Below are 14,866 nucleotides of genomic sequence, written 5' to 3'. Positions count from 1 at the left end.
TTGTTGCTTTTACTCTAAGTAGGACTAAACAAAAATAACAATGTTTATTGTTATTTCCTCCCTAGTATCATAACTGCTGCTATAGTTTCATAATCAGTCCTTTAAAACAGATTAAAGCTGAGCAGGGCAAAGAGAAAGAAGCAACTGTTTCCCATGTGGAGAAATGCTCTCTAAATGAGAAGTTAAAGAGAAATGTCTGGGGCCTTTCCCGGAATCCCTTAGCACCTAGACAATCACTGCAAACATCTTTTCCTCATCAAAGCCTAATGGGAGTTAGAAACAATCCAATTTCATTAAAGGAAACCTGCCGAGGAACCTAAAGCGCAGAGTTCCTCAATTAGCATATGACTTTCTGCCTCCTAGTTTGGGTACCCAAGCTCTCCAATCTACCAAATGCTCCAACAATATTTATTTTAAAGATTTTTTTTAACTTCCTACTATATCAGCCTACTTCATTACTTGTCCTTTTCCTTATAGTCCCTATAGTATTTATGTTGATATTCTCAGCCTAGCATTCACGCTGAAATCAGAACCTGATTTAGAGAAGTAACATGATGCAGTGCGTGGAAGGAATATGAGCTTTGGAATCAGACAGACATGGGTCCATATTTTGGTCCTAATACATATTGCCTTATAACTTAAGTAAACTCCCTGAGCCTCAATTTTCTCATCAGTAGAAGAGCCAAACCATCTTTCTCATCGGATAACAACTGGTATTAAATGACATAAGGCAAAAAAAAAAAAATTAAATGACATAAGGCATGTGACTTATTTGACACATACGAGGGGAGGGGGCTCCATAAATAATAACCCCCTTCCTCTTCTTCACTTTCTAATTAGAAGGCATTTTCTGAGGCAAGCTACCTCTATTAGCCCTTAGCAGCCAGGTGATTTCCATCCATGACATTTTCACTGTACTTTGTGCCACATTAAAGTCCTTCCCCGCCAATGTCTCTTTGCTGACATCCGTGCATCCCAGAAGCAGATGTACTGGGATTTAAGAAAGGAATCGAAAGTAGTTGGATGGTACTCCCATGTTCATAGCAGCATCATTCACAATAGCTAAAATGTGGAAGCAGCCCAAGTGTTCACCAACGGAGGAACAGATAGGCAAAATGTGGTATATACATATAAGGGAAAATTATTCAACCTTTAAAAAGAGGAAGTTCTGACTTATGCTAAGACATGGATGAACCTTAAGAATACTACACTAAATGGAATAAGCCAGTCCCAGAAAGATACTGTTTAATTCCACTTCTGAGATACTCAGAGGACCCAAAAATCATAGAGACAAAAGGTAGAATGGTGGTTGCCAGAAGCTGGGGAGAGGGAATACGAAGTTGAAGTTTAACGGGCACAGAGTTTCAATTTTACAAGATGAAAACCAGTTATGGAGATGGATGGTGGTGATGTTTGCACATTATGAATGTATTTAATACCACTGAACTATACACTTAAAAATGGTTAAGATGTGGGGCACCTGGGTGGCTCAGTGGTTGAGCATCTGCCTTCAGCTCAAGGTGATCCGCGGGTCCCAGGATCAAGTCCTGCATCTAGCTCCCTACAAGGAGCCTGCTTCTCCCTCTGCCTGTCTCTACCTCTCTCTCTCTATGTCTCTCATGAATAAATTAAATCTTAAAAAAAAAAGATTAAGATGTTAAATTTTACAATAAAAAAAAAAAACACAGAAAAATAAGTTTCTTTTAACTAACAGTGAACTAAACCTGACCACTTTCCAGCCTCAATGTGAGTTGTCTCTCAGGCATCAAGTTCTTGCTATGGTTCCAAATAAAATGCTGTCTGAAAAGTCCTCATCAAATCCTTCTATGTCCCATAATGTGACACAAAGGAGCATCTTGTGCAGCTCCACCACCCTCCATCTAATAAAGACAACAAGAATTCTGGCCATCTCTCTGACATCGCCAGTAATGGCACAGATGGCTGGACCTCAAAGGGATCAATGGAGCTATTCCAGGCCCACTCACAGTCTGACTTATTTATGCATTAAGCATACTCCCCACATAAAACTTAAAAATTTTCTGAAGGTTCCAAAGGACGTTCTAAAAACTGGATTCTATAAGGCTGGTTCTACAACACTATAGGAATCCAAAGTCTAGGATAAATTGGGAAACTGCAAATAAAAGTTTACCAATCTCCCTCAAGAAAATGCTTTGTTATACTTTTTTGTACTTAAAATATTGAGCCATCTCAAAATCATTTCCAATCCAATGCCCAAAATCAACTGGTCTGAAGGCATTCTGAGGTGAGCACTATAAAATGTGCCACGAATATGACTCTTAAAAAACATTTACAGAGGGATGCCTGGGTGGCTCAGCGGTTGGGCGCCTGCCTTTGGCTCAGGTCGTGATGCCCAGATCCAGGATCGAGTCCCACGTCAGGCTCCCTGCGAGGAGCCTGCTTCTCCCTCTCCCTATGTCTCTGCCTCTCCTCCCAATCTGTGTCTCTCATGAATAAATAAGTAAATCTTTAAAAAAAAAAATTTACAGCAATAAAACTCAAATGTACTAAAAGCTGGGGGTGGGTGACAGTAGAAACAGGGAGTTGTTCAACAGGTATAGAGTTTTAGTTTTGTAAAATAAAATTTTAAAAAACGGCCTAGTGTAAATATAGTTAACATCACTGTACACTTAAAAATGGTTAAGAGGGTAAGTTTTATGTGTTTTCATTACTACAATTAAAAAGAAACAATCACAGGGCACCTGGGTAGTGCAGTTGGTTAAGTGTTAAACATTAAGACTCTTGGTTTAGGCTCAGGTCGTGATCTCAGGATCCTCCAGCACTGCCTCCAGCTCCACACTCAGTGGAGTCTGCTTAAGACTCTCTCTCTCTCTGGCCCTCCCCCCAACACACACATACACACACTCTTGTTTCCTCTAGTAAATAAATAAACAAATAAATCTTTAAAAGAAAGAGTCACAGAAGTTAGTGCCCTAGTGGTCATACTGATGAGAACATTTCAAATCAACTAACTTCTATTATCCAATACTAATCTCTAAAATTCCTTTTGTCCCAATTAAAAAAAAAAGTGGATATCTTGCTGGTAGAATATAAGCTTCTCCAACTACATTAAAGCTGTGGGAGTATGTTTAGGAAATAAGACGACAATACAAATACTAAGCAAGGTAGAAATACAAAGTAGACTATTTAAACCCAATCTGTGTACACCCCTATCTGCAATGCAGCCTAAGTCTCTAAGTAAAACTGTATAGAGGCTTCTCCTTACTCCAAAGATAAACTCAACCTGCTTATAAAGCCAAACACCCGCCTCTCCTGCCCCCTCTCCTGCCAGATTCTTCAACACTCTTTCTATTCTCTACATTGAGCTGTACCCTATATCCCCAGTCCTCCCCCAAGAACCCCACCATCTTTGCCCTTGCTGTTTGCTCTGACTGGAATACTCTTCCTTTCCTGTGCATCCTTCAGATCTTAGTTCAAATGTCATTCCTGTGACTTCCCTAAATCAAAAAGTGTCACTGTTGGAGTTTTACATTCATGTGATTATTTGGTATCGTCTGCTGAAGACAGGGGCCAGAGATGCATTCACTCTCCCCATTTCCAAGGCAAAACACGATGTACCCAATAAGCACTCATATATTTGTTGAACAAGTGAATAAATGGTCTCTACACCTGTAAGAAAGCAATGAAACATCGTTAAGAGGTTTCCTTAATGAATCACTTGAGGATGTCCAAAACAACTGAACCTAAAATCCCTACTCAACTCCTAAGGAAAAAAAAAAAAAAGTCAATTCAGGTGTCTGTATAAATTTCTCTGGCCCTTCTATGTCACTAGGCAAATGCTGAGCATAAGGCTGATAAGTAAAACACACAAATACACACACATCATGGATAAAACAGAATTACTCCTTGCTGAGCAACTTGTTTTTTGTATTTCTTTATAAAATGCCTGCTACATGGGGGGCGGGGGGCACTCTGGAAATATCTGTCAAGTGAATAAAGAGCAACATTTCACAAGACTTTTAGGTATTTATGAATTAGTGACTAACTCTACTGAAAAAAATGAAGTGATTTGGGCGGCCCTGGTGGCCCAGCGGTTTTAGTGCAGCCTTTGGCCCAGGGCGTGATCCTGGAGTCCCGGGGTCGAGTCCCACGTTGGGCTCCCTGTACAGAGCCTGCTTCTCCCTCTGCCTGTCTCTGTCTCTGTCTCTCTCTCTGTCATAAATAAATAAATAAAACCTTTTAAAAAAAAAAATGTGGTGATTCATATGAAAGTAAGACCATCACCGAACCAAAGGAGTGCATCTCTTAATCGGCAAAGTCCCCTGCTAGTAGCTATATTCATTTAGATCTTGTACTAGGAGTGGAAGAAATAGATACTGCAATCAAGTGACTGTAGAGCTTCAAATAAAAACTACAAAATGTCACTTGGAACTACTTCCCAAAATGCTTAAGAACATAAGAAACTCTTTAGAATTCCCAGTCTCCTCCAATACAAATACAAACTGTATTTATACTTCAGAGATAAAACCCATAAACATAATACAGAGAACTCCAGCCCACACTGACCTCTCCTCCCTCTGATTTTGCATTTAAACCATGCTGCTCGGGATCCCTGGGTGGCGCAGTGGTTTAGCGCCTGCCTTTAGCCCAGGGCGCGATCCTGGAGACCCGGGATCGAATCCCACGTCAGGCTCCCGGTGCATGGAGCCTGCTTCTCCCTCTGCCTGTGTCTCTGCCTCTCTCTCTCTCTCTCTCTGTGACTATCATAAATAAATAAAAATTTAATAAAAATAAAAAATAAACCATGCTGCTTTATAGTTTTCCCACTAATTTAATGAATACACTCTCTTGTTTTATATCCCTTCGCGTACGTGAAACACTGTGGGTGCTTATTAAATGCTTACTGAACTTACATGAAATTATATTGCATTGAATAATGTAGTATAGAAATTCCTGCAAAAAAAAAAAAAAAACAAAAAACAAAAAACAACGAAATTCCTGCCAATGTCATTCCTGAAAACTGTTCACATGCCTCACCTTTAGCTCCATCATTAGATCAAATATAAAGCTGTTACCGGACAGTGTTCAAAGTTTATATTGTCTTCTTAGGACCACACCTACAAACTCAATTAAGGGAGGTTTTCTGGGTCAGGGGTATCTTTTCAAGTGTAAGTCAGAGATCCTAACAAACACCTGCCCTTACTTTCTTTGAAGTAGTGATTTCACTTGATATTCCCCCCCCCCCCAAACTCAGTCCCGGGGAGAGTCCCTTCTGTAGGAAACTGGACGAGACAAAAATCTCAGCTGCCTAATCCCTAACCGCGCATCCCTTAAAACAGATGCGCATCCCTTAAAACCTAACGCTGCGGAAAAGGATCAGTTCAAGATGTTCAGTTACATCCGTCTCCACCACCAACAAAGCGGATAAGAGAACATCACTCTGGAAAGCGCAAAGTAGCAAACGTCAAGGATTCTTAGTTAAGCGGCTGCTGCTCGGGGCTCCTCGAACGCTCCATCCCACACATCCGTATCAGGACCCGTGAGGACGCGTCCACAGGTGACCGAGCCTCGGGAAGCGTCCTCTCGGCAGCAACAGGCTCTGTTTAATTCTGGTTTTCCCATCCGCGCCCCCAAGGGGAGGGGGCGGCAGGGGAGGGCCGGGGCGGGGGCCGAGGAGCGGGCGGGCCGGGGCGGGCCGGGGCGGGTCCGGTCGGCGGGGAGCTGGGGGCTCGCGGTGGGCAGGTGCGACGCCGGAGCCGGGCAGCGATGCCAGAGGCGGAGGGCGCACGCCCGCGGCCGCCGCCGCTGAGTGCCGCCGGCGCCCGGCAGCCCAGACCCAGGGCCGGTCCCGGGAAGGGGGTCGAGGTGGGGCGCGCGGGACGGGGGCGGGGAGGCCTCACCGTTGCTCGCGGGAGGCTGGCGCCGCGGCGGTCCCGCAGTTGCTAAGGAGAATGCTCTTCCGGGTCAGGGGCGCGGCGGGGCAGCGGCGACGGTGGCCGGCCGGGGCCAAGAGCGGCGCGCGCTGCTGCAGCGCGGCGGCGGCGGTGGTCGGCGGTCTCGCGGCTGCGCGGGGCGGGGCGGGGCCTGGCTGGGGGCTCGCGGGACTTTTGTGACCTCGCGTCGCGGGGGCGACGGGCTGTGGCCGGTCACTCTAGCCAGGCGACCTCTGAGAAAGCCTTCCCGCCGGCCCGCGGGCGCCTCGGTTCCCTGCTCCGGAGCCAGGCCGCTGCGGGGGATGCTGAGCTCGCCCGGCCCCGGCTCTCGCCTCGCTTCTCGGCCTCTTCCGTGGGACACGGTTTTACTAATTCCTTCTTTCGTTTACTAGGCACTCGGTTGTTGGGCACCTGCTGAATGAAGGCTCCGGGGCTGGGCTGGCCCTGCAGGTGCCGATGCTCCGGGGCTGGGCTGGCCCTGCAGGTGCAGATGCTCCGGGGCTGGGCTGGCCCTGCAGGTGCAGATGCTCCCGGGCTGGGCTGGCCCTGCAGATGCACAGAGGGGCGACCTGGGCGAGGTCCCTGCAGGATGCACCCAGACCGAGAGCCAGCAGGCGGACGGGTGCTGCTTCCCCAGGGGGATACGTACAGGCCGCGGGGTCCACCCAGACCCAGGGGCGGGGCGGGGGGGGGCGGGTTAAGCTGATGGTGGAGACTGAAGGACGGGGAGGAGTGTTTCACGTAAGAAACCGCCTTCCAGGGAGGTCAGTGTGGCCTGCCCAGGGAAGTGTGTAGAGAAGAAAGGAGGGAGCCCAAGAAAACATCAAATTTGTAGGTGTGAACAAAGGAAAAGGAACCTCCAAAGAGCAAAGCAGGATGTTCGGTTGAAGGACTGTTGAGAAGGCAGCAGGAAACGAAAGAATTCCAGTAAGGACGTGGTCACCAATGTCCGATGATGTGGCCATCACATGCCCAAGGATGACGATAAAAAATAAAAATAGGGATCCCTGGGTGGCGCAGCGGTTTGGCGCCTGCCTTTGGCCCAGGGCGCGATCCTGGAGACCCGGGATCGAATCCCACATCGGGCTCCTGGTGCATGGAGCCTGCTTCTCCCTCTGCCTATGTCTCTGCCTCTCTCTCTCTCTCTGTGTGTGACTATCATAAATTAAAATAATAATAATAATAATAATAATAATAATAATAATAATAATAATAATAAAATCAAAGTTTAGGAATAAGGTGTCAAAGTGGACAGTGGCTTGAATCTGTGTAGTGAAGGAGTCCACCACCATATGCTCCATATTAAAACAAGGGGAAGAGATACATTAAATTGTTCCTGAACGCATTAATGTTTTTGAAAGTATTTTGTAAACTCCAGGATTCCTCTACTAATACTTACTGATATCTCTACTAATTCTTTTTCTTTTTTTTTAAGATTTATTTATTTTAGCGAGAGAGAGCATGTGCAGGAGGAGCCGCAGAGGGAGAGAAACTCAGGCAGACTCTGCTAAGCCTGGAATCCGACACTGGGCTCAATTCCGTGACCCTGAAACCATGACCTGAGCTTGAAATCAAGAGTCAGACGCTTAAGAACTGAGCCAGCCAGGCTCTACTAATTCTTGAAGGTGGAAAATATTTTTTTTAATCTTGCATGTATGGTGCTTGCAACACATAAAGGCCTCAATTGATGTTTGCTTAAAGAATAAATGAATCCATGAACCTATTTTTCTTTTAAGATTTATTTGAGAGAAAGAGGGAAAGAGAATGTGACCAAGGGAAGGGGCAGAGGGAAAGTGAGACTCCTCAAACAGATACGTGTACATACAACACACACACACACACACACACACACACACACACACACCCTGAGCACAGAGCCTGACCTGGGTCTTGATCCCAGGACCCTGAGATAACAACCTCAGCCAAAATCAAGAGTCAGAAGCTTTACTAACTGAGCCACCCAGGCACTCTGAGCCTTTGGTTTTTTAATGTTCACACAGGTCAGAATCCTCAGCAAAACTGTGATGTAGGCAAAACTTGTCTATTCAAACTAGATGAGATGGAAGAAGCCCAGCAGGGGCAGGAGGCAGAGGATGGCAAAGCTACAGTGATTCAGTAGATGGGAGAGGGCCCATGGAGCTTTGGGTGGGAAGACCCAGAAAAGGAAAAGAATAAAGGATTAATGACATAATAGCTGGGGGTTCAGAGCCAGAAACGGGAGATAAAGCCAAAGAAACTAAAAATATTAGAAGCAGGAATAGATGAGCAAGGACAAGAGCAAAAGAAAGACAATTATTGTATGTAAGTTCAACAGGCATATCCCATTTGGGGACAAGCTGACAAAGTGTGGTGTCAGCCAACGTGAAGGCTACAGGGCTAAGTGGACATGTTCCCATATCATCTAAATAGAGTGAACTTTAGGCTTCCTCATGTGGACCAAAGGAAAACCACAACACTGTGGAGTGACTAGGGGTGAGAGTCTTGCCTCACAAGCATACCTCCAGTCCAGAACCAGTACATTCCCATTATAGCAAGTATTACAATAAGCCCACCCATAAGAGGAATATTCTCTAAGAGACTGTAAATCTATCCACAATGGATGTGACCAGCCATCTCTGGAATAAACCAAGAAATTCAAAATGTGTGGCTGAAAAGTTTGGAACACCCAAAATATCAGCCAAGGGAGCCTAGGAGTAACATGAGCAAGGCAGGACCAGAAAGTGGTTACAGGTTGATAAAACGAAGCTAAATCAATTGTTCTGTGAACAGAAGGGACAAAATCAACTTGTAATATAGAAAAAAAAAGAATCCCCAAATCTGTAAAGTACGATAAATTGTATCTCACATTCTCCTGGCAGCTGTGAATAGAGCATCAATTCTAAAGAACTGTGTTCTGTTGAAGGGCCAGGGTGATTCACTAGGCCCAACTTGGCTGCGGTTCCAGGAGATTTCAATGGTGCCTCAAGAGATGGAAACTTATCATTGCTATGAAGGGCATATTTTTAGAGAACTGTAGGGAGTTGTGGGTGAACGCTGTACTTCCAAGGTGGTGTGGGCATGAAAGGTTCCAGATGATGAGCTTTATCTGACTTTGGCCTCTGGATAATGGATAGCCAATTAATAAAGCAAAGTGCTTTGAGGACTGCCCAGATTATAAACAGAGGACCAGGGTTACCATGCCCTGTTGGTATACACAGTGAGCCATCTGCTACCTCCAGAGCTAGCAGGGTGGGAGGGATTGTGTCTATCATGAAATTCAAGCTGTCCTCGGAGTTTAAGGATTATAGACAGCTATAGTGCCCCAGAGTGTTCCAGGTGCGGCCTGACCCTGACTCCTAACCACCACCACCCCTAACTTGGTCTCCTAAACTAACAACCCCTCCATCACAAAGACAAACACCCAGACACCTAGGAGTCATCTATGACTCCTCCACTCTCCCCACCACCACCACCACACCCTCACCCTTACAGCCCAGTCCAAGAACAAGTCCAGTAGGTTGTCTCACTCCCCTACCCCCCCATCCTACTACCACTAATTACACTGAAAGGAGCAAGTAACCAAGCAACTCAGGATCAGTAAGAAGTGTTAGGATCATCAAAAATGAAGCCAGGTGATAAAGTTACTGTGTGTGAGAGAAAACAGTATAATAACCAAACACCACAAGAACTTCAAGGAAATACAATGGAATAAATCCATTCAACAATAACATGTTTTGATTGCCTTTCACTTGTGAATTTCGCCTTTAAAGAAGTAAAAGATAACAAAAGGACTATTAAATATGTTGAAGAAAAACTAAGGTAGAATTGAATATATTCCAAGAACCAAAGTGAAGGCGTGTTTGCTGCCAAGGGGTATGACTTTGGAAGGACCCAGTCAGCTGTGGGATGGAGTCAAGTGCCATGAGCCTCGTCTTGACCTGTGCAGGCTGACAGTGCTGCCAGCTGAGAGTGTTATGGGTGAGCAGAAAATATGTCTCATCATCACCTATCAATTGATCTTGGCCTCCTCACTTCCAGCAATTAGCCCCACCCAGACCACTATTTCCCACTTGCAATCCTTATCTGATTAGAGTCTGCTTTTGTTCTTGTCTCACTGTAAACTTAGTTTTCAAAAAGTACATTTTTCTCTTCCCTCTATCTTTATGGTATTATTTTTCACTTAGCTTTTTAAATGTAAATCCTTCTAGATTCTTCCCACTTTTTGCCTCATAACTCTTGGCCTTTACCTTAATTTCTCTTTTTACCTTCTAGTTCCTATTTTAAAAATCTCATCTTTTTGAATACTTCTAACCGTTCATATTATTTTATCAGGATCTATCAACATGTTATTCTTAATTTTTTAGATTTTTTTGTTGTTTTCTAGCTCTTTGCTCTTTTGTATCTTCTATTTTTTTATTTAATTTATGCTACTTTATGTATGAATTTTAGAAACTTCTCATTTACAATGTTATTCTGAAGACTATACTTTCAGGAATCATTTCTATAGTTTATTACAATGTTATTCTTTCTAAGTTTTTATTCCCACAACTTTAGTTTTAAATTTGTCTTAATTTTTATGCTCCTTCATCCTTCCATTTTGATTTCTTCCTCTGATTTTCCTTTTTTTCTAATTTTGAGCTCTCTCTTTTAATCACAGACATATCTCAGCAGCTATAAATGGAAACTAATAATTATTAGCTTTATTTTTTCTTAAAGATTTTATTTATTCGCTTGACAAAGAGAGAGCACTCAGGCAGGGGGAACAGGCAGAAGGAGAGGGAGAAGCAGACTCCCTGCTGAGCAGGGAGCCCATAAGGAGCTCAATTCCAGGACCCTGAAATCATGACCTGAGCCGAAGGCAGATGCTTAACCAACTGAGCCACCCAGGCTCCCCAAGAAAAAAATAAAATAAATTAGAATTATGGGGTTCCTGGGTGGCTCAGTCAGTTAAGTCTCTAATTTGATTTCCCCTCAGGTCCTGATCCCAGGATCCTGAGATCCAGCCTCCCCATCAGGCTGAGCACTCAGTGGGAAGTCTGCTTCTCTCCTCCATCTTCCTCTGCCCTCCCCCTGCATGTTCTCTCCTCTCTCTCTCTCTCTGTATGTATATGTATATGTGTGTGTATATATATATATATATCTTTCTCAAATAACTCTTTATTTTTTTAAAGATTTATTTATTTATTTATTATTTATTTATTTATTTATTTATTTATTTATTTATGAGAGAGAGAGAGAGAGAGGCAGAGACACAGGAGGAGGGAGAAGCAGGCTCCATGCCGGGAGCCTGATGCGGGACTCGATCCCGGGACTCCAGGATCGCGCCCTGGGCCAAAGGCAGGCGCTAAATCGCTGAGCCACCCAGGGATTCCCTCAAATAACTCTTTAAAAAGAAAATAAAAGAGAAAGAATGACATTGAAACTTGTTAAACCCAGAATGTTTATGCCTTTGTTTTGTTGGACAATTCACTGCAGAGGCAGCTCTTTATACGACAGGATTTTACTTCTCTCCTGTACCTTGCACACCCTGCCAGATACCAGCCTCACATGAAGCTGGCAATTCCAGTACAGCAGCAATGCGTCATAGCACTTAGGATGAGGGCAATCAACCTGCTGGGTTCAAATCCAACTCCTTTGGTTACTCACTGTGTGACCTTAGGCAAATTACTCAACCTCTCCATTGAAGTTTCCCTACCTACAGCATGTGAATGATGATGGTTCCACCTTATAAGGTTGATGTGAAATGTAAATGACTCAATACATGTAAAGCACTTAAAACAGTGCCTGGCACAGAGTAAATATATTCATTAATATTATTTGATAAGAAGTTGTCCTAAACAGTGGTCAACCCTAGGAATGCAAAACAATGAGGTATCCTGTAGATGATGGTCCTGACAGACACACCTTTCTTTCTTCTTTTTGTAGCAGATGCTGTAGCCTACCAAACTTCTCTTTTGGCATGCTCTATTCCTAACAGAACCCCAATTTTTTCCAGATAACAACTCTCCCCCAAGGAGTCATGTGCTGGAGGGGAGGGATGGGTTTGCTCTGCATCTGTGTGCATGTTTAAGGTGGGTGAGGGACAATTTCAAGGAAAGGTGAGTCTGTTTCTCCCATTCCAGGGCCCAATGCTGAATTAGTCATTTCATTTTAGAAGTCTAAAGAGAAAACAGCTGATTGGCTAAGGCCAGCCTATGAATTAGGTTAGGGGTCCATGGGATCCAGTCAGCTAATCCAGAGAAACAGACTCAGTACAATTATGGCCATTTAGGTCTATACAGTCCTTAGCATCTCTGTGTCTATGTGTGTACCCTCAGACCCACTTATTGAGGGAAATGGGGGTGAATTTCAATTAAAAGTATATAGACAGGGAGAAGTGATCATCTTATGCAGTATATAGCCCATCTGTACATACCCTAGTCAGAAAAGCAAGAATATAAAGTATAATTTTCATAAAATATGATCATATTTCAAAATGTTTAACTGGAGTTAAAACTTTTCAGAATACCAAAAGCAAACCAAGAGGATATGACTAAAGAGGACTTAGAGAAGTTCTGAAAAGACAAAAGAAAAAAAATCTCAATCTATTTACAAGAAAGAAAAAGATTTTTTTTTAAAGAAAAGTAGTTTTTAATTAGAACAAATACAGAGGAATGAGAACAGTCTTTTTTTTGTTGGATAAGTGAGAACATAGTAAAACACTAGGAAATTGTTCAAAAAATGGTGAGAACATCTCATCTCACTTAAATGAATCCAAACACACATCCTCCAATAGAAATCCTATATTAAGGTAAAGAGAAAAAAAAAAAAAAAAAAAAAAAAAAAAAAAAAAAAAAAAGGTAAAGAGAAAACAAAGAATTTTATTAACTGAGAAAAATACAGAATAACACAATTACGACAATTATAAGATTACATGTAAATGGACTAAATTCTCCTATTTAAAAAACAGAAGCATAGACTGGATTAAAAAGACAAAATCCACACCTATGAATCTTTCTCAAAAAGTACCTTTAAAGAAAGAGGAGATAGAATAATTTAAGAGCCTGGCTCAGGTAAATCATGCTTGCATAAAAGCAACTATAGCGGGTCTCAGCTTGACTGATTAAGTTATGTTCATCCCAGGATTCCGGCATACCTGGGCATGCCCAGAACACCTGTGGCAGGACCCACTGTAAGTCTGTTTTCCTGAGAAGGCGGCATCCTAGGAAAGAATCCCTTCTTCAGGCAAGACCAAAGAGTAGCCCAAGGACAACAGGCCAGTATGATGCAGTGTAAGGATGGGGGGCTTTAGAGGAGGGTGTGCACACAACACAAGCTGTTTGGCCTAAAGCAGCCCTGCTCTGTAGCTTTTCAACACAACGGGGCACCAGCAGGGGAAGGGTGCTGTTGGAGCTTGTTGGTATAAACTCTCCACAATGATCCATTCATTGGCCCCAAACACAGGCTCTGCCCCAGCCCCACTGAGAGATCATGGGCAAGTCCCTGCACCTCGGGGGCCTCTATTTCTCCTACAGAAGGAGGTGATTGGAGGAACTGATCCAAGGAGGAAAAATTGGGAAACAGCTTTCCTAAGTGCACATTAAGCTTTCACAAAAAAAAAGTAATTGCAATTTTGAAGATAAAGATATTCACAGCAGATACACAAAGATTTTACACATGCTTTCTCAGAATTCCACACAATAAAATAAAAGAGAAAGCAAATACACTACCTATATGCACATGACCAGGCAAGAATGGAAGAAAGACTCTGACAGAATAAAGGAGTTAAAAAGACAACACCAAATCTGGGGACGTTACTTTAAAAACAAAGAAAAAAGATACCATTTACACAGTTAAAGCTAGGTCGAGAAACTTTTGTCTCTTGTGGCTATGCTAATGGGAGGGAAAAAGGAAAAAATAATCAATAAATCTACACCTAAATTTTTTAAAGCTTTAGGTAACAAATTTCAAATGGAAAAGCAATAAATACGAAAGCAAATAAATTAGAAAATAAGATATCTGTTAAATATGCAAAACTGAGATAAGAAAGTAACTAATATAGTATTTGTGGACTATTAGGATAGCCAACTAACTACCCAAGAGGATATGAAAAAAATGAAATGCAAAAACTATAAAATGCAAAAAAGTTTCAATTATTAGGAAATATTATTCAAACATAAGTTTTAAACATTAAAGGAAATTAATAATTTTAAATACAAATTACACAAGAAAAAAACTCAGGTAACAGGAAAAGATTAGTAAAAGGGAAAGTTTAAGGAAGAAACATGGAAAATCTATTGTAGAATGAATCAGTGAATCCTTTTTAATCAACTAGAGTTGATAATGTTATCACTAATACTTTCAGTATCAAATAAAAACCAAGTTCATTTCATGAGGCAAATGTGGTTGTTTTCCTCCTTCTTGTAAAGATAAAGACTATATAAGACTAAAGTTTCAGAAAAATTTACTTCATACACAATTTTACTTCTTTTGCACAATTATTTTCATTTTATTCTATTTTTCAGGACTAGTGTTATATACTCATGCTGCATAGTTGCAGAATGTGTAACTATTTTACCTCCTTTCATTTATAAATTGTATCTTAGTATGTTCAAACATTTATTTTAGAATTTTCTTTTATTCTCTTTGTTATATAAATTGTAAATGTTCATTAGAAATAACTTATATAATACATTTGATTATGAAGAAGCAACTAAGAATGTTTGCCCAATTCCACCATCCAGAGGGATAGATGGACAGACTTTGGATTTGAATTGGAATATTCTGTTTTGAAATTTTCAAAATATTTTATTTATTTGAGAGAATGAGAGAGAGAAAGCACAGGCGAGAGGGGAGAGGCAGAGGGAGAAACAGTTTCCCTCTAAAGGGAGCCTGATGCAGGACTCGATCCCAGGACCCTGAGATCATGACCTGGGACGAAGGCAGATGCTTAACCAAGTGAGCTACCCAGGCACCCCTACTTTTTTGAAATTTTT

At 42.4% G+C, this 14,866-nt stretch overlaps 2 protein-coding genes across 8 annotated transcripts in view; one reads left to right on the top strand and one right to left on the bottom strand.

Annotated features, from left to right (window-relative positions):
* DIS3L2 (DIS3 like 3'-5' exoribonuclease 2) overlaps positions 1 to 6,038 on the bottom strand; it is a 346,474-nt gene extending 340,436 nt beyond the window's left edge. For 4 of the 7 annotated variants that reach the window (XR_007405942.1, XR_007405943.1, XM_049101307.1 and 1 more), the window contains exon 1: positions 5,880 to 6,038. The gene's annotated coding sequence lies outside the window, so the exon portion shown is untranslated. The remainder of the gene's footprint in view (positions 1 to 5,879) is intronic. The other 3 variants (XM_049101311.1, XM_049101308.1, XM_049101309.1) reach the window with 3 other exon arrangements.
* LOC118355434 (forkhead box protein D1-like) lies at positions 5,746 to 7,635 on the top strand. Its single transcript, XM_035719660.1, has 3 exons — positions 5,746 to 5,824; positions 5,948 to 6,274; positions 7,348 to 7,635. Exons 1-3 carry the CDS (start codon positions 5,746 to 5,748, stop codon positions 7,473 to 7,475), a joined length of 534 nt encoding a protein of 177 aa, XP_035575553.1. The 3' UTR covers positions 7,476 to 7,635.
* The last annotated feature ends 7,231 nt before the right edge of the window (positions 7,636 to 14,866 follow it).

The sequence above is a fragment of the Canis lupus genome, chromosome 25, assembly GCF_003254725.2.
Source record: "Canis lupus dingo isolate Sandy chromosome 25, ASM325472v2, whole genome shotgun sequence".
Taxonomy (NCBI): domain Eukaryota; kingdom Metazoa; phylum Chordata; class Mammalia; order Carnivora; family Canidae; genus Canis; species Canis lupus.
The sequence above is the reverse complement of the archived record's forward strand: the minus strand, read 5'-3'. Positions and strand labels throughout refer to the sequence as shown.